The sequence below is a fragment of the Benincasa hispida genome, chromosome 10 (genome assembly GCF_027475165.1).
Source record: "Benincasa hispida cultivar pf3 chromosome 10, pf3_genome.v1.1, whole genome shotgun sequence".
Classification (NCBI taxonomy): domain Eukaryota; kingdom Viridiplantae; phylum Streptophyta; class Magnoliopsida; order Cucurbitales; family Cucurbitaceae; genus Benincasa; species Benincasa hispida.
Window position 1 is genome coordinate 43,669,226 of NC_143487.1, and position 26,154 is coordinate 43,695,379.

The 26,154-nt window shown below is 31.8% G+C and overlaps 1 protein-coding gene and 1 pseudogene across 1 annotated transcript; both read right to left on the minus strand.

Annotated features, from left to right (window-relative positions):
- Positions 1 to 1,157: 1,157 nt before the first annotated feature.
- Positions 1,158 to 3,201, minus strand: LOC120089095 (putative polygalacturonase; annotated as a pseudogene).
- A 3,599-nt stretch (positions 3,202 to 6,800) lies between these two features.
- On the minus strand, positions 6,801 to 12,555 carry LOC120087866 (putative polygalacturonase). Its single transcript, XM_039044831.2, has 5 exons — positions 11,947 to 12,555; positions 10,150 to 10,270; positions 7,875 to 8,049; positions 7,720 to 7,790; positions 6,801 to 7,628 (listed from the first exon to the last, which is right to left on the minus strand). Exons 1-5 carry the CDS (start codon positions 12,367 to 12,369, stop codon positions 7,000 to 7,002), a joined length of 1,419 nt encoding a protein of 472 aa, XP_038900759.1. The 5' UTR covers positions 12,370 to 12,555; the 3' UTR covers positions 6,801 to 6,999.
- Positions 12,556 to 26,154: the final 13,599 nt, after the last annotated feature.

Sequence of the window (26,154 nt, forward strand, 5' to 3'; positions counted from 1 at the left end):
TATTCGAATCTTTGACTTTGAGGTCGATAGTACAAGCACTATGTCAATTGAGCTATGTTCATGTTGGCGATATTTATACTATTCACTTCTTTGTAAGTTTGGCTCTCTTACCACTTCCTGTATCTCAGTTCATGGAATGCAATGTTGACTATGGAGTTTTTTACTGTTTCGCCCATTAACTTCTCTACATTTTCTGAGATGATGCTTTACATTTTCTTTATCGCTTCCATAATCTATGTTAAAATCTTTGTATTCCATAATCTATGTTAAAATCTTTGTATTTACCTTCCATGACTATTTTAATTACTTCCTTTTCTTTTCATTCCATAGCTAAGCTAGGACGTTGATGAGTTTAATTTAATTTCTTTACATTATTGATTTTCATTTATCATTATTATTTAACTCCATTTTTTTTTATTTATTTTGGTAATATATGTGCTAGAGGATCAAACTATAAATACAATGCCTATACTCATTTTAGCATTAATTAATTTCAAATAACATTCAATTTCTCCTATCATCTTCTCAATAACTATGCCACATACTTCTAGTTCAACCTCATCAATAGATCGGTCTCGCAAATTTGAATAGTAAGGCATTATAAATTAAATAAAATTAAGATGACATGACATCAAAATTAAAGCATAGAAGAATCAAATGATTATAAAAAAAAATGGCGAGGGTGAGAGAATGGATCTTAATTAACTCCATTCATTTTTTTATTAATTAATCCCAAATGGCACTCTCAGTTATAAAATAATAATAAAAAAAAAAGTAATTAATGGCCAACATGAGTTGAACTTTCAACTGCATAAATTTATAATAAAAAGGGGGAAAAATGAGAAACCTAAACCCCCAAACGGGCAAAAAGAAAATTTGATACTTAGAAATGGGATCTAACTTTCTTTTTATTTCCAAAAAATAAAAAATAAAAATAAGTATCAAATGTTAAACTAATACAATTATCCTTCCCTGTGTACAACAAATCCTATTATTGGGTCAAGTAGTAAAATGTTGATATGGTGTTTCGATAATTAGTTTCATTGGAATACAAGAAACCAAGAAGACAACAAAAAATCTCATATGTGATTTGTTAAATATGACCTTTTTTCACTATTAAAAACTTACACAGATCAACCATCAATAAAACTCATATCTGTCTAAGCAATGTTTGATCGAGGAATCACTACATCATAGCTCAAATTTTGAAAACATAACTACTTTGAGTATGTCTTTGTATAATTTCATACTAAATAGTTAGCGAAAAATGCACCCACATTTAAAATTATAAGCACAATGACAAAAATGTGGTGTTCTGCAACTGAGGACATGGCATAGGAAAGACTGAAGTGTTAAAACCCGAGATGAAAGCACAATGCCATTTTGTGGAGGGAGCGAGACCGAGAATGGTGACATTGTTCATACATGCACCGTCGTACGACGTTCCCTTGATCCCGTCAAGAACCGGAGCCTTTGTTGAATTTAAGCTCGTGAGATTGGTAATGAAAATACCCTTCACTTTAGGAACCTCTTTGGATCCCATTGTTCATCAGAATGATCATTTGAACCCTTGCTAATCTTATTTTCACTCTGTTCATTACAAAGTTAATTTGCAATTAATCCTTCTCTACCTTGGTCGAATTTTATCTGAATGTCAGCTGTTGAATACCAAATGTTTAAATCCTCGATCGTAATGTTTGATATTCCACCTGACATCTCGCTTCCTATTCCGACACTAGAATAGGTTGGAGTTGTGCTAGAAACTCGCCTTAGGACGATGTTCAAGCTCGGGCGTACAAGGTTCATTCCATATTGATCTCATCCACTCTTCACCGCTACTAGATCATCTCTGCTTTCGATATAACAGTCCTCGATACAAACGTTGGAACTAGAATCTACACCATAATGAAGATTTGGGAATTTAGAAAACTTCATCATTCTTTTGATTTATTTCTCATACCTCCTCCAAGAAAGATGCAAAATACTTGGATTGATACCGCCTGTGTTCAAGCACTTGAACAAGCCAAGATCGTCATGTCTTTAATAACAACATTGCTGAAATTACGAGAAAAAAAAACACAAAGAGAAGATTGAGAATGAAACCTACAATAGACTAGATGGATTGTCCAAAAAGGGAAATTTTTTAAGGTGAGATTGTAGATGAGAATATTGTGGGAGTTCATGAGCTCTACAAGATGGTCCCTTGTATGATTTAATGTTCTATCCCACCAAAGCTCCCACCACATCTTGCCTTGCCCATCAATGGTTTCATTCTCTCCTGAAAAAACAACACATAAAACATAAGATTTTCATGATTTAGAACATTCTCAAACCTAGGTACGATCAGAGCCAAACGAGAAGAAGAGCTTTACACCATTTCTAGTTTCAATACACAAAGTTATTGTAGATCAAACGTTATGATCCCAAACATTTCATCATTCGGGTAAAAACTTCCCATGCTTAATCTTTATGGACCGACTCTACTAGTGTTTCTTTAAGTTTAACAATATGTGAGGGTGCGGGTTCAAACATCTAACATTTTAGTCAAAGTTATATACATTTTAACTAGTTGAGCTATGTCAATCAAGTTGGTGGCCTACTAGTATTTGGATGTGATAAAAAAAAAAGAAAATCAAAGAAAGAAAATACGTAGATCGAGTAGTTTTAGAACATGCATCTTATGCTTTAGATTCAAATGCCTAACTTGTCTCACCTCATGTGATCAGTTAACATAAAATCCTACAATCTTTTTGACAACCATAATGTACAAAAGATCAGTTGACTTTATAAAAATCTCCTTTATTGCAAATCACTTTTAGAGGTAGAGTGGTCTTGTTGCAACAATCTACTAAGATTCGGTCCTTTGCCACTCAGATTCATCCCTCCCCACGCATAAAAACACACCATAGCAAATAAGCATAATCTAGAGAAACATAAGTAATAACTTGGCCCTAAATCCTTTTTCTCTTTTTAATATTATCCCAGTTCCTAATAGCTTAGTCATGATCAAAGTTTGATTCCATTACTTTTTTTTAAAAAAAAAACAAGAATCCTCATGAATATAATAAAATCCTAGCAATGAAGATGGAGCCAAAAACAAAAATTAAAAAAAAAAAAAAAGCAGGCAAATAAAGAAAAGAAAAGTAGGAGTGTACCTGTAATGACAATGTTGGAAAGGGCATTGCCATGAATAAGGCTCATGTGTCTTCCTCTTCCATATGAAGGTAGTGGCTCTATAATGGACCACTCATTTGGATCCTATTTTTTCATTTCAAAACAAATGTTTTTAAATACAATACACTCTCCAACTTTTCACAATAAACAAAGCAATTAATTATAAATTCATAAATCAACTAGTTTTATTTCATAATTTATTTTATTGATTACACCCACCAGTCAACCAGTTATCATAAAACCTCCTTTCACATTTACACACCTTGGGAGAAGGAATCACAACTTCAATTTTTTTTTTCACTAAGGAATTTGTAAAATATTGTTTTGCAAAAAAAAAAAGGGTAAAACATTAATGGCAAATTCCAAACACTAATAATAATTTGAAATTTAAAATACTAACCATTTACATTTTACATATATAGAATCACATACATTTACAATTCACATCTAAATGTTGTCTTACTTTATAGAGATTGTGATTAAAGATGGTCAATTATAGTCTAATTAAGCCAGAATGATAATTTCATTAATTAATTATAACAATTTCCATCAGTTTCATAACTTTTCATGAAATTTCCATAGTTATCAATATTTTTATTGAAATCGATATTTCAAATATTGCTGCCAACTGTTAATATCCATTTATAACGAATATGGTTATGATCAGTATTTCTCATTATGTGGCAATGTGGCAAATACCCTCCACTATTGACTATTTTATATAAATTAAAAATATGACCATATATGGTTAGCTCCCTTTGTAGTTTAATAGTTTTTTAGTCTCTAAAGTTTGTATGAAGAGGATGACCATGTCATAGTCTAATCAATAACTAATATTAACACTTCATTTAACTTCCATATAAGCACAATTCTATTTAGCCAAACTAATGTTAGAAGAACATCTCAGGGCAAAATGATTGATGGCAGAGGTTTAAAATTACGAGAGTGCTAATTTATCGTTGCTTAATGTATTATAGTGAAAGCTATCAAATTAAAGACAATGATGTATCATAAACGACAATGAGAAAGAAAAGCTTAGAATTCCAAGTATTTACGGACCATGCATAAAAGAAAGAACAATACAAATAAAGCAAATTAATTAAGATGGCATAGAACAACAAAAGGAGTAAAATAATTATGGAAAAAAATAGTGAGAGAGAACGGAGAAGATGTTAGAGAATGGGTATAGAAATATTTTATTTATGTGTAAGCGGCTTATAATGCCTTTTTGGTATTGGGTATCCCCTCAATGTGGTAATGATATTCATATTGTTCACTTCTTTATAAGTTCGGTTCTCCTACCGCTCCCTATATCTCGGTTCATAAAATTCAAGGTTGACTATAGAATTTTTTTATTGTTTTGTCAATCTTACTATTGTTACTACCTTGAACGTTAACTTCTTTAGTCTTTCTGAGATGATGCTTTACCTTTCCATTATAATCTTTGTATTTTACCTTCCATGACTATTTTAATTACTTCTTTTTGTTTTCATTCCATAGCTAAGCTAGAACGTTGATGAGTTTAGTTTAATTTCTTTACATTATTGATTTTCATTTATTATTATTAATTAACTCTATCTTTTTTTAATTTGGATCAAACTATAAATACTATGCCTATGCTCATTTTGATGTTAATTAATTTCAAATAACACTCAATTTCTTCTCTTATTTGCTCAATAACTATGCCACATACCTCTAGTTCAATCTCATCATTAGACTGAATGGCACTCTCACTTATTACTTGTTCGAGTATCCTATTATATTAATACATTAGTGAAAGAGTTGCAAATTTTCTAATTTTAAACATTTGATTACATAATTGATTAATGTACATGTGAGTGTTGAAGTGTTAATCTGAGAATTTGGAAATTAGAGAATTGATATGAAGTTATTTGATTGTGGAGAGTTTGGGTTTCCTCCTAATAATAGGTAAAGAAAAATAATCTAGTCCATTGACTAGTTGTTATGTGGATCTATTTCTTCTACCCACATCTCTAACTGTCCCCCAAATGACAGACTTAATTAATTTAAATATTAATGTTATGGGTATTATAAATTAAATCAAATTAAGATGGTACATGACAACAAAAATTATTAAAGAATAGAAGAGAATAAAATAATTATGGGAAAAATGGTGAGAGTGAGAGAATGGAGAAGATGTAGGAGATTAGGTATAGAAATATGATATCTTTTGGTAGGTTGCTTATGATGTCATTTTGGTATTGGATATCAATTCAATATGATCATATTTTCAAACTACTTTTTGAAAATATTCTTATCGCTAAAACCCATTCATACTCTATGAATGATTTGATAATAAAATCTGAAAAAATTGAATTTCTCTTGTGGTGATATCCATACAGTATACTTCTTTTTAAGTTTGACTCTCATAGCAGTCTGTATCTCAATACATGGAATATAGTTTTTGACTGTTTTTTTCCGTCTTATTATTACTACTACTTTAATGTTAACTTCTTTACACTTTCTGAAAAATGTTGCTTTACCTTTCCTTTACCGTTTTCATTATGTAAGTTAAGATCGTTGTATTTCATCTTTCATGATTAATCTCATGGGACGACCCATTTGACACTATAATGTAGCTTTTTTACTTGAAAGAGTTTTTAGCAATAAGTCGACAAAGGTGTTAGTGAGAAGCCCTCTCCTAGGTAGAACTATTTCCACTCTTCCCTAAATGCAAAATAAATAGTACTAAAAATAGGGCGAATAGCAAATGTTTTTTGTTCTTGGTTGGTTACACTTATTATTACTATTAATTAGCTCCATTCCATTTTTTATTAATTAATTCCAGATGACACTCTCAATATTATTACTTTCTCTCAGTTCAAAATACCCCTCTAATTAATTCCAAGCTAAATTAATAATAACTAATTGGGTACCTATTATTTAGTGAAACATTGGCCAAATTTTCTAATTTTGAACATTTGTACATTTGATTACATAATTAATATACATGTGTGGACCAAAGTGAGAAGAAGAGGGAGAAGGAACATTTGACGCAAACAAAAAAGTTGTGATTAGGACCAAGTTTACCATAGTTTTTTACTACTTATTTTTAAATATGATAAAATCGCTCTTGATTTTTGTAGGTTGAATTTATATAAAATGCCATTTCAAAAAAATTAATAGAAAATGCGTATAAACTATTTTTTACAATATCAAAAATTAAGATTTAAAAATTTAAAATAATAATAAAAAAAATAATTAAAGGCCAACTCAACTTTCAACTAGCACAATTTATAATATCAACTTTAAAATCAAAAGTTCGATACCCAACATACCCCCCACATGTTGTAAAAAAACAAATAAAGAACAAAAAAATAAGCAATAAGTTTGTCCTTGAATCAAATGGAAAAAAATGAGAAACGTGAAACACCAAACGTGCAAAAAGAAAAATTGATACATTAGCAAATGCGACCTAACTTTTTTTATTTCCAAAAAAATAAAAAAATAAAAAAAAGTATCAAATGTTAAAATAATACAAATATCCCTCACTTTGTACAACAAATCCTATTGTAGGGTCAATTAGTAAGATGTTATGGTGTTTCGATAATTAGTTTCATTGGAATACAAGAAACCAAGAAGACAACAAAAAATCTTGTAGGTGATTTGTTAATAAGACCCTTTTTCACTATTAAAAATTTACACAGGTCAACCATCAGTAAAGCTCATGTCTGTCTAAGCAATGCTTGATTGAGGAATCGCCGCATCATAACTCGAATTTTGAAAACAGAACTACTTTGAGTACGTCTTTGTATAATGTCATACTGAATAGTTAGTGAAAAATGTGCCCACAGACATTTAAAATTACGAGCACAACGACGAAAATGTGGTGTTTTGCAACTGGAGACATGGCATAGGAAAGACTGAAGTGCTAAAACCCGAGATGAAAGCACAATGCCATTTTGCGGAGGGTGCGAGACCGAGAATGGTGACATTTTTCATACATACACCGTCATATGATGTTCCCTTGATCCCATCAAGAACTGGAGCCTTTGTCGAATTTAAGCTTATGAGATTGGTAATGAAAATACCCTTCACTTTAGGAACTGCCTTTGGATCCCATTGTTCATCGGGATGATCATTTGAACCCTTGCTAAATCTTATAGCCATTTTCACTCTGTTCATTACAAAGTTAGTTATACTAACATTTGCAATGTATCCTCCTCTACCTTGATCAGATTTTATCCGAATGCCAGCTGCCGAATCCCAAATGTTTAAATCCTCGATCGTAATGTTCGATATTCCACCTGACATCTCGCTTCCTATTCCGACACCAGAACAGGTTGGAGTGGTGCCAGAAACTCGCCTTATGATGATGTTCGAGCTCGGACGTGCAAGGTTCATTCCATATTGATCCCATCCACTCTTCACCGCTACTAGATCATCTCCGCTTTCGATATAACAGTCTTCGATACAAACATTGATACTAGAATCTACACCATAATGGAGATTTGGGAATTTAGAAAACTTCATCATTGTTTTTCATTTATTTCTCATACCTCCTCCAAGAAAGACGCAAAATACCTGGATCAATACCGTCTGTGTTCGGGGCATTGAGCGGAGCCAAGATCGTCATGTCTTTGATAACAACATTGCTGAAATCATAAAAGGAAACAAAGAAAAGTTCAAAAATCAAACAAAAGTATATAGAATTACAAAGAGTCGATTGAGAATGAAACCTGCAATAGACCGGATGAATTGTCCAAAAGGGAGAATTTTTTAAGGTGAGATTGGAGATGAGAATATTGTGAGAGTCGATGAGCTCTACAAGATGACCTCTTGTGTGATTTAATGTTCTATTCCACCAAAGCTCCCACCACATCTTGCCTTGCCCATCAATGGTTCCATTCTCTCCTGAAAAACAACACAAACTAATTAGATTTTCATGATTCAAAATATTCTCGAACCCGGGCACGATCAAAGGTAAATGAGAAGAAGAGATTTACACCATTTCCAGTTTCAATAAACAAAGCTAATGTAGATCAAACGTTATGATCCCATTAAACATTTCACCATTCAATGAATGGTAGGTAAAAACTTCTTATGCTTAATCTTTATGGACCGACTCTACTGGTGTTAAAGTTCAATAATATGTGAGGGTGAGAGTTCAAACATCTAACATTTTTCAGTAAAAATTATATATATATTAACTAGTTGAGCTACGCCGATCAAATTGGTGGCCTACTAGCACTTGGGTGTGGTCAAAACACAAGAAATTCAAAGCAAGAATATGTAGATTGAGTAGTCTTAGAATGTGCATCTTATGCTTTAAATTTATTTTTTTAAAAAACGAAAGAAATTTTATTAATGAAAAGAGGAAAATACAAAAACATTTATATCAGCCTCAAATAAGGATGTAAGCTATAAGGGAAAAGAGCTTATCCAAAATACAGGAGAAGATGAATCAGCAAGGAAGGAAGCGTAAGAGTGAACCACATCGTTACAAGATCTTGAAATATAATTGAGGAAAATGAGAGATGCTAAAGATATGCTTGTATTTTATTACACCATACCCCAATTTCATTTCTGTGTGATGAAGAATCATTGAGATCCCTAACAGCATTAAGAGAATCAGATTCAATAAGAAGATGGTGAAGATTTAAATTGGTTGCTAGATCTAAACCATGATGGATGGCCATTAATTCCACATGAAGAGAATTTTGAAGATCAGAAAACTCACAAGAAGCAACTACAGTGGCACCGAAGCTGTCTCTAATCGTGGCCCCAAATTGTGATGAAGAATCTTTGGTAGATCAAGCTCTATCAACATTAAGTTTAAAGCAGCCGATTGGAGAAGGAAGCCAAAAAGGAGTCGTGCCGAAAAAGAGGAACGCGAGAACGGTATAGCAGAGACTCACATAAACCTTTCTTTTGAAATTCTTCAAAATAAGATAAAATCCAGGTAATCTTCATAGAGACATCTGGGATAGGCTTGTCGTGTAAAATAGCATTCCTATCGAATAGCCTAGCAAACAATACAAGCAAGAGATAATTTTGAGGTGCTAAGATTCAAACGCTATAAACACCACAAATCGAGCATTGAGCCATTCCAATTTTCCATTCCAGCATTGAAGAAGCTGAAGTAAAATATTGTTCCAAATTTCTTTAGCTCAATTGCAAAGGAGGAGAGCTTATACATATGATTCCTTTTTGTTTTTGAAACAGGGACAAAATGGAGGACCGTCAATTCCTTTGCTAAGAAGAGGATATCTAGTAGGTATGCAATTCTTCAATACTTTCCACATAAAGAATTTAATTTTGTTGTAGTTCTGAAGCTTCCATAAATGTTTCCAAATTGAGATTAAGTGATGAGGATTAGAGGAAGAAGAGGAGAAGCAAGGCGATAATCATTCTTTACAATTATATTTATCATCTGAAGAATAGTGTCAAACCCAAATATCTTCATTAGGAGTCTTTCCTAAGGAAATAGATTTCACGGCTTTCTAATCAAACTCAAATATTTTATGCTTTATATTCAAATACCTAACTTTTCTAGCCTCATGTGACCACTCAACCTAAAATCCTACCATCTTCTTGACGACCTAAATATACTCAAGATCAAGTGTCCTTATAAAACTTCCTTTATTGAAAATTTCACTTTTCTAAAGTAGAGTGACTTTGCTTCCACGATCTATTAAGATTCAACTCTTCACCGTTCTAATTCATCCCTCCCCACACATAAAAACACATATAGCAAATAAGCATATTCTTGAGAAACAGAAATAATATTCTTAGCCCTAAATCTTTTTTTTTTTTTTAATATTATCCTGGTTCCTAATAGCTTAGTCATGCCCAGAGTTTGATTCCATTACATTACAAAAACCAAGAATTCTCATGAATATAAAACCCTAGCAATGAAGATGAGCCAAAAACAAAAATAAAATAAAATAAAATAAGCAGGCAAATAAATAAAGAAATAAATAAAGAAGAAGAAAAAGAAAAGTGGGAGTGTACCTGTAATGACAACATTGGAAAGAGCATTGCCATGAATAAGGCTGATGTGTCTTCCTCCCAACCTCTCTCTTCCTCTTCCATATGAAGGTAGTGGCTCTATAATGGGCCACTCTTCTGGATCCTATTTTTTAATTTCAAAACAAATATTTTTAAACCACACACTAAGCCTTTGACACTAAACATACCACTATCATTAGTAAAGCAAACAACCATAATTCACCCTTATCAAATAAAAAATATTTAGTCCATTTAGATCTCATCATAATTTGATATATGGTAAATTTTTTTTATTTAAGAGTGGGATGCATCAAGATAGATGTTATTCAGACTGCACTCAAAAAAAAATTTATTTGATAATTTATTTGATTGGTTAAACTAAAGTTTGTTCAAATTCAAATAATACCCACTAAACAAAAAAAGTCAACTAATTATCATAAAAGCTTTGTTTACAGTTACACACCTTGGGGGATGGAATCACAACTTTTATTTTATTTTATTTTATTTTCCCTAAGGAGTTTGTAAATGGGAAATCCCAAACACTAATATAAATTTGAAATTAAAAATGATTAACCATGTCCATCATTTGAAACAAAGCTTCAAAAGCACTAATGAATGCATTAAATGATAATTTATAGTGCCAATAAATCATTAGCATACAACTCTTTTTTCTCTCATAATTTTACTGCTTTATTATTATTATCATCATCATTTACTTTTCGGTTCTTTACAAATTTACTTCTTCAACAAGTATTAAATAATATATCTAATATGTCCTAAAACTTTTAAAAAAAAATTGACGTGGTCGGATTTAATGTTTAATAACATACTAAAGTATCAGAAAAAAAATGATACATCTAAATTCTTCAATTTTGTGTCGGATAGATCCTTGAAATTTATAAAATATTGAATAGGTCAAATACTAATTAGAAATAAAATTGAGTATTTAGAGATCTATTTAATACAAAATCAAAAGTTTAGAATCTATTAAACGCTTTGTGGACTTTGAAAAATCAAATAGACACAAATTTCAAACTTGAAGAAGTTATCTAGCATTTTTCTTAGGTTTAGAGACCAAATAAGTATGCAAGTTTAAAAATTAACTTCATAATTTATTTTATTTTATCTATATATAAGTTAAAATGAAATTTTAGTCCTCGTACTTTCAATAAATCTTAAATTTAATTTCTATTGTTAAAGTTTATTGTTGAATTTTTTTTTTAAAAAAAGATCTCTTTATTATCTAGTAGTATTTTAACTATAAATTATGGAAATATGTTCACATGTCAAATAAAGTTATAATTATTATTTAATTGAAATTAACTTTAAAGAACAAAATTTAGGATTAATTGAAAATTTGAGAGAGAAATTTTAACATTTATGAGAGTATATGAAGTAAAATAGATTAAAGTCAAGGAATAAGGACTAGGAAGGCATTGTTGAGGGTGGGCCCCATTAGGCATGTTTATTGGTTTAAAAATACAATTAACAACATAGATGACACCACCAGAGTCATCACTCTGATTTTTCCTTTTCTGCTTAGTTATTAAAAAACCAATTTTGGCATTTTCTTCATCCTCAGAATCACAAAAAAATTGTCCTTTTTAAAAACTCATTAAAAACAAAATAATACTAACAGTAAAAGAAAAAAAACACCACACGAAGACTTACTTCACATGAATATTTACAACAAAACACTTCAAGAAATAAAACAAATTACAAAAGACAAGCTTAAAATTACCATATGTAATTTAAGTTAAGGGTAAATAATAATAATAATAATAATAATAAAAGGCTGACCTGGGATGCCAAAATAAGAGCGCCACGTTGGAGAAAGAGCGTAAAATTACTGGTGAGATTAAAGCTGCCCGTGACCCAACTGCCCTTAGGAACCGTCAGTTTAGACCCGCCTTTCTCGCCGAACCGCCGCATGTACTCAATCGCCTTCCGAAACGCTTCCGTGTTCGAAGTTTTCCCGTCCCCTACTCCTCCGAAATCGGTTATCGACATCACCACCGCCGCCGTATCCGCCGCCGCATCTCGCCGGAAGAAAGCGGAGCAAGTCGGCTGTTGGAAATCGGAGGGAAGCCAGATGGTCGGGAAAGGGGTTCTGGTGGCGATTTGGAAGGTGAGAATAGCGAGGAAGATGAAGAGGAGGAGAAGGGAGGAGCAGGAAGGGTTGATCGGAGGGCCGAAACTGAATTTTGATTTCTCACCGTCCATTAATCAAAATCAAAATTGAGAAGAGAAAAAAGAAGGCGATTGGGGAATATGGAATGAGTTTTTTGTTTCGGTAATATGGACATGAATTGAATGTCGGAGGAGAAGAAGGCTACAGGCCTACACAACTAGAGCGGTGGACATTGCGTTTCCCTTTTTCTTTTGCCTTTTTCCTTCTTTTTATTTTTATTAAAATATAATTTTGGAGAATTTTTAAATATTAAAAAATATATTTTTATACAAATAGCAAAATTCAATTATAGTTGTAATAAACATTATTATCAATTCTATTAACGTTTATCTGTAATAGAAACTGATACTGATAAGTTAAAAAATATATATTATTGATAGATGTTGATAAAAGAATATTCATTAATAATAGAAAATGATAGAAGACTATAGTTGATAATAGAAACTCATACAAATCTATCATTAATTAATTTTGTTACTATGATTTATAAATAGTTGGATATTTTTCTTATCCGCACAAACTTTTCTATAATTTTTCTCATTTACTTTCGATGAATGTTTAGTTTAATCATGTCAATGCAATAAATATATATTAATACTCGAATATATTTTTTAAATCTATAGTAAAAATGCCAATAAATCTATAGGAAATTGTAATTAGTAATTTAAAAGTAAATACAATAAAAATTGAACAAATATGGAAAGTGTATGGACTAAAAGGTATTTTAACCTTTTATTTTGATTGTTTCCTTATTGGATACGTAGGAGATGCTTTTATTTTGAAGTTTGAACCCTAATGGACTAAATTTAATTCCAAATACCATAACTACTCTTACTTCAAACACCTTATTATTATTATTATTTTCAAGAACAAAACACTTAATTTCTTTGCAAGATACAAGGGATTTTTTTTTTCCTTAATTCTATTTTGAGTTGCTTTTGAATATCTAAATTTAGTCAGCATACTTTGAAGTTTTAATAAATTTTAGTTAAAATATTAATTTATATCCTTTACTTTTAGATTGTATCAATTAAAATTAAGTTCTCATAATATATAATTTAAATTGATTCATTTGTGAAAATTTAAAAGTTCAATTGATACAAATCATGTTTCACGTGAAGTCAGAAAAATATAAAACGATACATTTATAAAAATTCATAATTTTAAATTAATATAATTATTAATTTCAGGATTTTAGCTAATACAACCTTCCATTTTCAATTTTCAATATTTTATTTTTTGAAAATAGCTATGGTCAAGTTGAATCATAATAATTATAATATTTTTTGGGTTTTAACTTATTTCTTCTTTATATAGTTGAATCAATACGTCTTCAAATCTTTATTTGAAAAATATATATATATAAATCCCTTTTATTAGATGATTATTATACTTCTCAAAAATTGAAATCTGGATCATGGAGGAACATATTATCATTTTTGTTCAATATAAGCTACGAAAGTATTTTCAAATTTTCATGCCTAATGTGCTTTAAAAAAAATCATACTTGTTCTTTTTTTATTATTATCTTGTTGGGACAGAATATTAGTAATGTAAGTTTATGCTTTAATTTATTTATTGATAAGGTTAGTTTATGCTTTATTTACATTGTTTTCTAAAATTGAAATCAATGTTTTGTCTCTTAATTTGTAGCTCTAGTATTTAAATAAAATTTAAAATAAAACATAAAATTTGTCTATCTGAAAATAAAATATAGGGGAATTGGAGCGTATGACAATTCATGTAGTTAACGTAACATATTCTATTATTAATTTAGATTTTGTTTAACCACTTTTCGAATTGATCCCATTTTAATTAAATATCCAGATTTTTCTACCAAATTTTATATTTTAAATTTTTCTAAATTATCAAATTTCATTTTATCTAATCAAATTTCCAATTTATTCTAATCTTTAAATTGTTTTTCATAATTTTATACATATTCTTAATCAATTAGTTGGATATTTCTCATAGACTTAAAGGTTTAGATTGTTTTATATTATTTTAACGATTTGAAAAAAAAAAATATCCATCACTATCGTACCCATCACTTTTGTTATACACAAAGTATTTATCGATTTAGGTTTTCTCGTGGTTTTTCTCACAAACTATTTTACAACTAACTAGACTTATATTTTCCTCTTTTCCTCTTTTCCTCTTCCATCAATTTATCGATTTTCCTCTTTTCCTCTTCATTTGTTCTTGTATTACGATTTAATATTCTTTTGTTTCATTATTATAATTAGCTTTCTTTGTTTTTCAACCAAAGAAGATGAAATATTCATCGGAGAGAATCAAAGTTAGACACTACAATAAATCGGAACTTCCACGGGCGCGGGGAACGCCAAAGAATTGAAGTTATACTTTTTGTGTAGTGGTTGACTATTTTCTAATGTACAATCTTGCAAATACACTATACATAATAATAATTAAGTAGAAACGTAATCTTCTCTTCAATCTTCTGACCACATTATTATCAATTTTGGTTTATCTAATATACATTTACACATACAGTGTAATTGTAATATGAAATTATGCGATTTTAATCTTCATTTTTCGTGTTTTCATATTTAAATTATAGATTCTCCTATTTTTTTTCAAAAATATCTATTTGAATCTATTTTTTGTTATCAAATTTTGTTCTATCTTTTTTTTATTATATTTGTTTCTCAGTGAGGCCCATATTGGCGAGTTTTTAGATTTTTGAACCATTTTTAAGATTTTGACCATGCTATTTGTTTTTTAATTTTTCGTTGAGATTGTAATTTTTTTTTTCATCTAGAAATTTAGATATAGTGTATTTGTAGTTTTTGGATTGTTTTTGAAGCATTGTCTATTTGTAAACAATTTGTTAGTCTTTGGAGTAGTTTGGTCATTTATCAATTTGTTTTTTCTATTAATTAAATTCGTTTTGCTATTTTTATAATTGTGAAATCTTTTTACCATTTTTTCAAATGAAATTTTAAATTTGGTTAGTTCTCTTGTCAACCCTTAGATATAAAGTTGTTTTTAAAATGAAGCTCAAGAGTTAAAATTTATATGCAAATATCTAACGAGAGAGAAATAGGCATAAAATATAGGTGTGTTGATATTAATATACCTTTTAGATTGAAGATATTTTCTTTTGATAATTTATAATTATGCATGAATCTATATTCTTTATTAAAATAATTGATTTAGAATTTTATCCATTTAAAAAAAATTTACATATAGAAAAAATATCAAACTATTTACAAAAATAGCAAAAAGAAAATCGATAGATACTGATAGATTTTGTCCACGTCTATAAATAATAAATTTCTATCCGATAAACTTCTATCAATTTCTATAAAAGAAGATTAAAAATTTTCTATTTTGTGTAAATAGTTTATCTTATTTTTCTGTTTTTGAAAATTTTCCTTTTTTTTCTTTTCAAAAGCGGTAGAGGTGGGAGATCTCGAATCATCGATTAATTGGTATCTTATTTTTATTATTTTATTGGAATTTTCTATTTTATTATTTCTTTTTTTTTTTCTGAAAAATACCTTTTTCTTAATATTCTTGAAAATAATCTCATTTATTATTTGAAAGTTAGTAAATTTTTTGAATGGATGCATATTAATGAAGGCTTAGTCAATGAAAGAGACGGCATCATAAAAATCTAATTAATTTCTTTGTTACCCTTATTTTGACTTTAATAATGTTGTGGCTTGCATAATTTTTTTCAAAACGACACTCAATCCTGCCATTAAAATTTATCTAAAAGCTTTTTTTGTTGTTGTTATTATTATTATTATTATTTTGGAGAAGATCATCCAAATGTAATTTAATCACGACATAAAATTAGGTCAAATCATATATATCCACAAACATAAGGATAACTTGTGATAATTTCAATGAAAGCTTAAATCTCAATCTTACTAGGGAAATTCATATATATTTATTATTATTACCTTGAAATCAACCATAGATAGAGATTCAAACACTTGACATATTGATGATGACGAAAAACATATATTTTATTTAATTATAGATTAAAAAAATATTATTGAATAATTTTTCCTTAAAATGATTAATTACAGAATAGAATTAACATGAAATTGTTGCCAAAAATAGGATTGCTAATTTTAGTGAAAACTAATCCTTGTAATTTTTCAGTTAATTGTAGAAAATAATATATTACAAGAAATAAATAATAAGAAATATGGTGTAGGCTTATCGTTAAAAAGAAGAGAAGAATGACATTTTTGTTGTTTGACAATATACAAAACCTTGTCAATAGTATAAGTTTCAAGGCTACGTTTATAAAAATATATATATATATATATATATAGAATTATTTAATTCATATTATGCATTTATAATTATATTTAAAATATTTTTTTGAGCAATTAAAAGACAATTTTGTGTAGTTTTGGATTTAACATAAAGGGGGCAAAATGGTAATTGTGTAGAATAAATAAAGAAGAAGAATGGAACGAAGCCGTGGAGGGTGTAAATCAGCTGCATGTAAAGAACAGTGAGTTCATGTGTACCAACAAATTGGCGTATGTTTGTTTTAACAAGTGGAAATAGTGGAGACGTGGCGAGTTTTGAATGGTGAAATCTAAAGTGTTAATGTGGTAGTTGTTGTAGACGATAAAAATCAGAAGAGACAGGTGGATATATAATATAAAGGACATATGGGTTGGGGAAATTGAAAAATTGTGTAAAAATAGAAGCCGCTCTTCACGGGGATCTTGCAACATTTGTCATTATTCAATTTCATCAAATTTTATTTTATTTTTTAAAAAAATATTTTGCAAAGGTAATAAAAACCTTTCATACATGTACTAAAAAGAAAAAAAAAAAAATCATCCCTGAGGTTTAAAAGCTTTGGATCATATATTATTTCATAACTATAGCTATTAAATATATTAGTTTAAATATTTGAGATAATTAATATCTGAATTTTGATATACAAAATAATTAGTGTTTGAAAGTTAAATATCTATATCTGGTTTATCGATTTTGTGTATAAAACTAAAATTAAATAACCATTTAATTAAATGTAAAAAGAACAATTTACGTAGTAATAAATTAAACTTATCATTTTATCAATTAATTATTTAATCGCTTAAAATAATTATAATGAAATATTAAAGATTAATTAAAATTAATTTTGATTTTTTTATTTAATTTAATTAGAATATTATAATTGATAATAAAATTTTATATTAAATAGTTAATATAAGTTAAAATATTGATTTCAAATTGTATTAGCTAAAATTTATCCGGTCTAACTAATATATTTATACTTAATACTTAATTGAAATCAATAGTAATGATTAGTTGGTATTAATTAATTAATCTATATTTGTATCGTTCTATCTCTCAGATATACAAATTTCACTTGATGAAGAGTATTAGAAATCGATGGATTTTAAAGTTCCTAAATAATAATCTATTGAAATTTAGAAAGTGAAATCATATGAAGAAACATTGATATTAAGTATCTGTTTAAAATCACATGATAAAACCTGTGAAACAAACATGGACCTAATAGAAATAATAATTTACTTCAAAGACTTATAATTTAATAGCCAAAATGATCGTAATTGTATAGCGGTTGTATTGTCAATCTTAAAGTTCGATTTTCTGTCACACATGTTGTTCAAAAGTAATAAAATAAAAATTGTAATTCAATATGAACAACTCATTCCATGTTATATCAATAAATATAAAAAATAAAAAATCATTCCATATTAAAATAGTAATATGTACCATTGATCTAAAGGTTAAAGTTACAATACGATAAATATACACTACACTTATTGTTAACTAAAGAAAACAATTAAATACTTTAAAATTCGATTTAGATTTCATCATAAACAACATTGTTTAAGATTTAATTAGATTTATTATATATGTGTGAATTCATAAATTGATTGGCAATAGTATAGATAAATGACGAAAAAATCATGAAATATCGATGAAATATCAATAAAATTGAAGTATCGATAAAAAAATCGAAGGTAAAATCATTTTATCAAAAATCGTCCAAATATCGGCCAAATATCATCGATATTATCGATAATTTGATAATATCGTCCATATTTTGCGATATTTTGTTTTTTAAAACATATATTTTTTTTATTTACAAAACTTGTGGCTGGCAAGGTTGGGTTTTGTCAACTTCAATGTCCTCAATCGCATGGGTTTAAATCTTACTAAGATTTTCTTTTATATTTATTTTCTAGCCACCAACCTTTTTCATTATACCTCACTTCTAAAGGTGTTTAAAAAATCCAATGATCCGAAAAAATCGATCAACCCAACTCAACTCGTGCGGTTTGGGTTGGGTTGGGTTGGTTCATGGGTTCATTTAATATAACCCGAATCAACCCGAATTTATTATTAACTTTAAAATATATTTTTTTTCTGTTACTTATAACACAATTATTTATACATATATTCATTTTAATTTATTTAAATTCTAATAATTTTTGAATAAGTTATTCATAAACAACTCTTAAAAATAGTTTCTTTGCACTTTAGAAAGAAAATTTTCACAATATAAATTGAAATTGAGTTGTTAATCTTAATTTAATATATGAAAAATAATTAAATTAGATTTTTACATATTTACGTTTTACTTATTTTTAGAACAAAATTTTAGATAAATGACCCGACTAACTCAAACCAACCCAATTCAAATATTTCATGGTTGGATTGGGTTGAGTTCATTTTTTAATCAGGGTTATTTGTGTCGAAGAAATTTACAATCCGAACAATTGGGTTGGGTCTAAAGAGTCTTTCAACCTAACTCATGAACACCCCTACTCACTTCTCTCTTCTTTATTTTTTTTTTTTTTGTTTTTATTTTTTTATTTTCTCAATATCTTTTCTATTTCATTTCATGTTTAACTTTTTTAATTAATGGTTATAGAGTTGATATATATATATATATATATATATATATATATAATAGGTGATATTGCTACACAACAATAAGGGGAATCCCACAGCTAGGGATCAAGGCATCAAAGCAACAAAGCACAAGCAAAGACAGGGCAACAAAACCAAAACAAAGCCAAAAAGTTAAGACCATAACAAAATCAACACATAAACACAAAACTCGCAAACCACTAGGAAGAAAACCAGAAAAAAGAAACCAAAACCCCACAAACTAGGGACAATAGCAAAACAAAGAACAACGAAAAGTTCAAAAAGAAAAAACAACCATAAACACATTAGATAAGACCAAGAAGATCAACTTGCCAGGAAGTAGGACAAGCACAAACCGTAGAGACCATAAGGTGAACCAGAGTAGACACTGACCTCGGTCGACCTCTATGTAGCCGCCGATTACGCTCCTGTCAGATGTAGTATATGGAAACACACCAGAATACACGGAACAACTTACTACGCATCCCCTTACCCGACCCCACTCAGCACAACCAACTCAACTCTACATCCCAACCCACCACCCGATGAGACGAACCCAACTAACGCAACACACCAGACCACACCTCTCTCCCAAACCCACACTCAAAAAATAAATGATATCACGACTCCACACCGCCCCCAAACAGAAGACACCCCCCCTTTGACAAACACCCCAACTTCTCAACCAATCCGCATACCCAACCTGTCCCAGTGACACGGAATACCACCCCTACCCACAAAATACCAGCCCAAGGCACCCTAGGACAATGAGGACACAAATTCTCCCACGCACTAGCAATAGAAAACCAACCACTAGCATCCGACACCCAAACCCAATAATCCTCCCCCCCCTCCCCCCCCTCCATCCCCACCTTAGGCCCCACTGCCTGAATAATACCCCAGATTTTAAGCAGCTCCCAAGACACTGTAGACCACCTCCAACCTCCCTCACCATCCATGAACTCCGAAACCGCGCCTCCAAACTATTCCCTGCATCATAAACCACCGTAGACCTATATAAATCCAAAATCGCACACCCCGGCATCCAAGGATCTCACCAAATAAAACAAGACCGTCCATCGCCGACTATCAAACGAACCAGATGCTTGAATCTATCTATACTTCACAAGATAGCCCTCAAGCACCAAGACCTCCAAACCTCACTCTGAACAACCCACAAAGACCGTCCATGCAAAACATACGCCTCCACCCATGCCACCTATAATGATCTCAATTTAATTAAGAGAAGCCAGAGCAGCTTCATAATAACAGCCTGGTTCCAAGAGGCCACATACTTCACACTCAACCCCTCTCTCCCAACGGCAATTATACCTCATCCCACGCCACTTGCGCCCCACCCCAACTCACCACATTATCCTTCCATAAATAACTACATAACAGATGATCAACCTTATGAGTTACACACGTAGGCAACACGAAAATGCTACACTAAAACACTTGAAAGGACTGTAAAACATACCTAAAAAGCTGTAACCTCTTAGCAAAGGAGAGGGACCGCGCTGCCCAGCTTCTAATACGGGTTGTAATCCTCTGTATCAAAGGCGCACAATCCACAGCCCTCAACCGACCTGCTAATAAAGGTAAATCCAGATACCTAACAGGCAGCGAACCAAGAGAGAAACCCATAAATGCAGCTAGTTCCTCCGCCTCCCCAGACTCCACAACCGCAACAAACGTGAAACTCTTCCCAACATTTGCAACTAACCCAGACAGCCCTGCAAAATCTGCTAGGACCTGCCTCACAAACTCCAAAGAATCTCTCTCAGCTACACAGAAAATCATCAAATCATCTACAAAAACCAAATGAGTCAGGCCTACATACTCACACCGATCATGGAACCTAAACCACACAGGAGGTTTATTCAATAACCTAGACAAGACCTCCATCACCATCACAAACAAAAAAGGAGACAACAGATCCCCCTACCTCAACCCCTTCCTACTAGGAAAAAAACTCCTCAAGGGAACCATTAATCATTATAGAGAACTTAGGCGAAGTAACACAAGCCCTCACCCAACTAACAAACTGAAGGGGCGTACCTATAGCCAGCAACACACCAAACAGAAAATCCCAATTAACCGAATTGTACGTTTTCTGAAGGTCTACCTTTAACATACAACGCGGCTTCCCTCTGCCCTTCTTATAGCCCCCCACAAGCTCCTGACACAATAAAATATTATCGAAAATCGACCTACCCGGAACAAACGCAGACTGGTTACCACTGTTGAAATTAGGCAACCACAACCATAATCTCTCAGCTAAGATCCTCGGGATATACTTATACACAACATTGCAACAAGAAATAGGACGAAACTTCTCCATACATTCAGCTTCTCGCCTCTTTGGGATAAGAGTAATAGCACGACCCACGGGGAAGGTTTGACGAAGGTGTCTTTCTAACAGTAGAATTAACTCCACCAGGCAGGTAACAAGACTAAAAAAAAATTCAGCACAACATCACAGAAATCATTCCCAACCACACTCCAAGCAGCTCTATAAAAATCCACCGAAAACCCATCAGGCCCAGGAGCCTTCCCAAATTTCATCGAGAACAAAGCCTTCTGAATCTCATCCCGATTCACTAGGCGATCAAGCGCCTCCACCCCCTCTTCAGACCAGCTAAACTGCACAATATCCCCAATTCGGGCATTAAGATCCCTTTACCCCACAAGCTGAGACCCTAAACAACCCCGAAAGAATTTTACTACCACCCCTGCCACCCTGTCATGCATCGTCTGGCGAGTTCCCCCAACATCCACGACTATAAATAAACCATTGCAACTGCGACGAAAACAAACACAGCGATGAAAAAAAGTTGTATTCATATCACCTAACTCTAGCCACCTCACCCTAGCCTTCTGCCGGAGTGACATCTCCTCTAATCTCGCCACTAACTAGAACACCTCAGTGGCTGAGTCGCCTCCGCACACACCGACTCTGAAGCAGGATCCCTTTCTACCTTAGCTTGAGCAGCCTCTATAACCTGCCTAGCCACCTGTACCTCATCATCTAATACAAAGATACGCCTACCAAACGATGCATGTAAAACCCGCTTCACTGCCTTCAAATTTCACACAAAGCTAACCATAGGAGACATATCATCAGACCTTCTCCACATTGACCTGATAGTATCAATAAAACCCTCAGTTTCTGCCTAATGAGAAAAATGACGAAACGTAGGAGGCGGCCTACTTCTTGTCTCCCCTGTAAAAACCAAAAGAGGGCTATGATCAGAAATCCCCCACTGACCAACCCTAACCTCCGAATACGGAAAATCTACCTTCCACGCCTCATTAGCAAGCATCGATCCAACCGGCGCAAGATACCATTCCTTTGAAGTTTACTAGTCCAAGTAAACCAGTTACTTATCACACCCAACTCAACCAGATCCGCCTCTAGTAACGCCCCATCAAACTTCTTCATCTCCCTCAAGCTAGGGCAACCACCAAAATCCTCCAAACTACTACGAATAGCATTAAAATCCCCCAAAACAACTCCAGAAAGCTGCCACGAGACACTCACATCAATCAGTTGAGACCACAAGTTCCTCCTCTTGCTCACGTGATTAGAGGCATACACAACACCAATATGTACCCTAACACTAGACACAATATCCACTAAGGTTTCATAAATGAACTGATCCCCATTGACATCAATAGAAAAATCATAGACAGTCTTCCACCACATCATCCAGATCCTCCCAACTCCCTGCATATTATAGCTACACACACAACTCCAAGCATCACCAAACCTACCCATCACCATACCAAAATTCTCGCGACGAACCCTTCTCAAACAAACAGCAGAAAGTAACTGAGGAGGAAGCCAGAAAGTCTGCCACCACCCTACACTTGACAGGGTCATTCAACTTCCTGACATTCTAGGAACACCACATCATGAACCTTGCAAAAAATCACACCTACCACTTCCCAATGGGCCTTTGCCCGAACTCCCGAACATCTCATGCATAACAGACAACAGATCAGGATCTGCTTTCACTAGTGCCAATGCCAACGAGTCTCCTCTAGGACAATCTTGATACTGATCCATTGTATACTGATCCTTTTTATACTAATCCGTTGCAACAGACAACAGATCGATATATCTGTAAATTTGAGTTACTGATATTTATACTGATAACGATATTTTCATCATTGAGTAGTAAAGGCTAAGCATCCAATAAAAATTGACACTTAATGTAAATATTTTATAGTAAAATCTAAACGGTCACAAACTTTCAAGTAAAGAATTAAATTGTAATATACTGAAGTTTATGGATTAAACTATTACAAATTTGAATGACATGATCAATTTATAATAAATAAAGTTTATAGATTAAATTGTCAATTTCATTAAAATGGAAAGAACAAAAAAATTAAATAAAAAAACAATATCCTTTGAGATTGATGAGAATGCAAACAAAGTCACATATTAACTATATAAGGGAAATATTATGGTTATATAAAATAAAAAAGGCAACATCGCCATTGTTGTGAAGTATTTTCAATGAAACTAAAAGTAAAATCATGAAGGTTTTATGCCAAAAGTAGATAGAATATTATATCATTATAGAGATATGTAGATGGTTTGTTTTCTCTATAGAGATGCATAAGGAAAGAAATTCAACTTCCTTGTATTATATTGTGCCCTCTTAGCATGCATGTCTAGTTTAGATTTTTATTTAATAATTGTTTCATTTTTTATTTTCTATTCTAAAAATACAGGTTCTATTTCTCTCAATTCTCTAACAATGGTTTTCACATTTCTGATAGAAATATTTGAGATTTTAGTAAAGGCAAAATGCACTTTTGGTCCCTGAGATTTGGAGTTCATGTCTATTTGGTTTTAAAGTTTCAAAACAAACACTTTAGTCATTTGTAAAATAGTTCTAAATGGTCTCTGACTTAACTTCAAGTTAATGGAATGCTTATTAGACCATTTTATGTGTTGATACGGATTATGATTGTATTGTTGACATGTTAATTCCATTTGATTGGTATGAAAATTAATTTAAAAACTTAAATTAATCATTTGATTGTTGAAAAATTAATTAAAAATTAAATTAAGTTAACAGAATGCTTATTAGACCCGTTATGTGCTTATTAGACAGTTTTGTAGAAATGCTAGCTATTTAGGGAAATTTAGGCCATTTCTTTAATTTGAATGTTGTTTTGATTTGGTATGACATGAATTATTGGTGAGTGCTCGATCATTTTGATTATCTGTGGATGAATGGGATCTCGGGGTAGGGGCGTGGTTTTTAGTCCTTACTTGGCACCTTTGGGAGTTTCGCAATGAGAATTTTTTTGTGGAATTATCTTTGATAAGCTTGGTGATGAGGTTGATCGAGTCCTACCTTCAAGAGTTCAGGTGGATTATATGGATGCCTCACACCTTCCTCTATCTTACTTTGGTGCCACTTTCCTTACACGATGCGTTCCTCCACAGGTAGACGTGTTATTGCTTGCCTGTTGTGATGTGACATGAATGGATGCTTATGATCATGAGGGTCTTAGATGGGCACTCTGACACTAGTCTAATGCTTTGGTGTGTGTGGGGTATCGGTTCCTACCAAGTTCATTTTCCATCCTTCAATTGGAGATATCGACAAGTCTACTAGTGCTTTATGTAGCATTGGTTTGTGAAACACGTCCCATTATTATTGAATCAAATTGTGTTAAGGTGATCTAACTTATAAATGGAGAGGACATGCCTAAATTTGATGTGCTTTATATTGAGATGATGCAAATGACACTCTACTTAGCCCAATTTGATACAACTTTCGTCACATCAGTCAACTTTAAGATAATGTGGTCAATGACATTACCAACATGACGATTATTACAAAGATTTCATATAATTGGAAAAGTGCCTTCCTAGATTGGCTTCAAGCTAGGGTTGGTAAAATTTTCCATGAGGTTGGGTCCTCAAAGGGCCCCACCTGATCGAGACGAGGAATCCCCGGTTTGACTGGGGATGGGGGTCAAACTAGGGACCTCTTTAGGGTCCCCGTCTGGAGACTGGAAAGGTATCCCCACCTCGACCCCAACCCCAATTAGATTTTTAAATATATACTTTTTAAATATATATATATATATATATTAGATATTTAACTATTTAAATTTAGGCTAGTGTTTAATTCAGCCCAATCTAAGCCCAACTAAAGTGTCCAAGTCCAAATCAAAAGGAATTTTAGGATTTTTTTTTTTAAAAGGGTCCCTATGGGGAAACAAAAAGGGAAACGAGGAATGGGTCCTCGTAGGGACCCATTTCCTTGACAAGGAATCCCTACCTTTGTCCTCGCCTTCAAATGGCAGAGACGGGGTGCAAGGATGGTGGTAAATTCCCCCATCGGGGATGGGGACGGAGACGGGGACCTCCTCTTTTTACCCTGCCCCGGTCTTATTCCAGCCCTATTTCAAGGTTTGATTGTTAGGAATACTTTTATTATTGTTTCATTTATTACTTGTCTATATGCTAAAACAACTAATATTTATGCAACAAAATGGTTACAACTTGAAAATTAGCCTACCACATAATTTTTAAATAATAGATCAACATATTACATAAAGGTGGTTAATTTATATATGAATTTAATGATAAAGACGTGCCAAGACTTTTATTAAACGAAACGACAATGACCGATTAAATGTTAATTTAAAAGTAATGCTATTTTAATATGTTGGACATAGATAAACACAACTTTTAAAATTGAAAAACATAGATCAAACTATTTAACAATATTAATTCTTTAGCTTCCGACCAAGTTATTAATTTTGTAAATCACATTTTATGGTTAGAAGAAATACGAGTATGGTCATGCAGGACTTCGTTCAAATGAAGTTGGGCATGACCCCTACAGATTCTTTGGGGGTGTTATTTTGGGCTT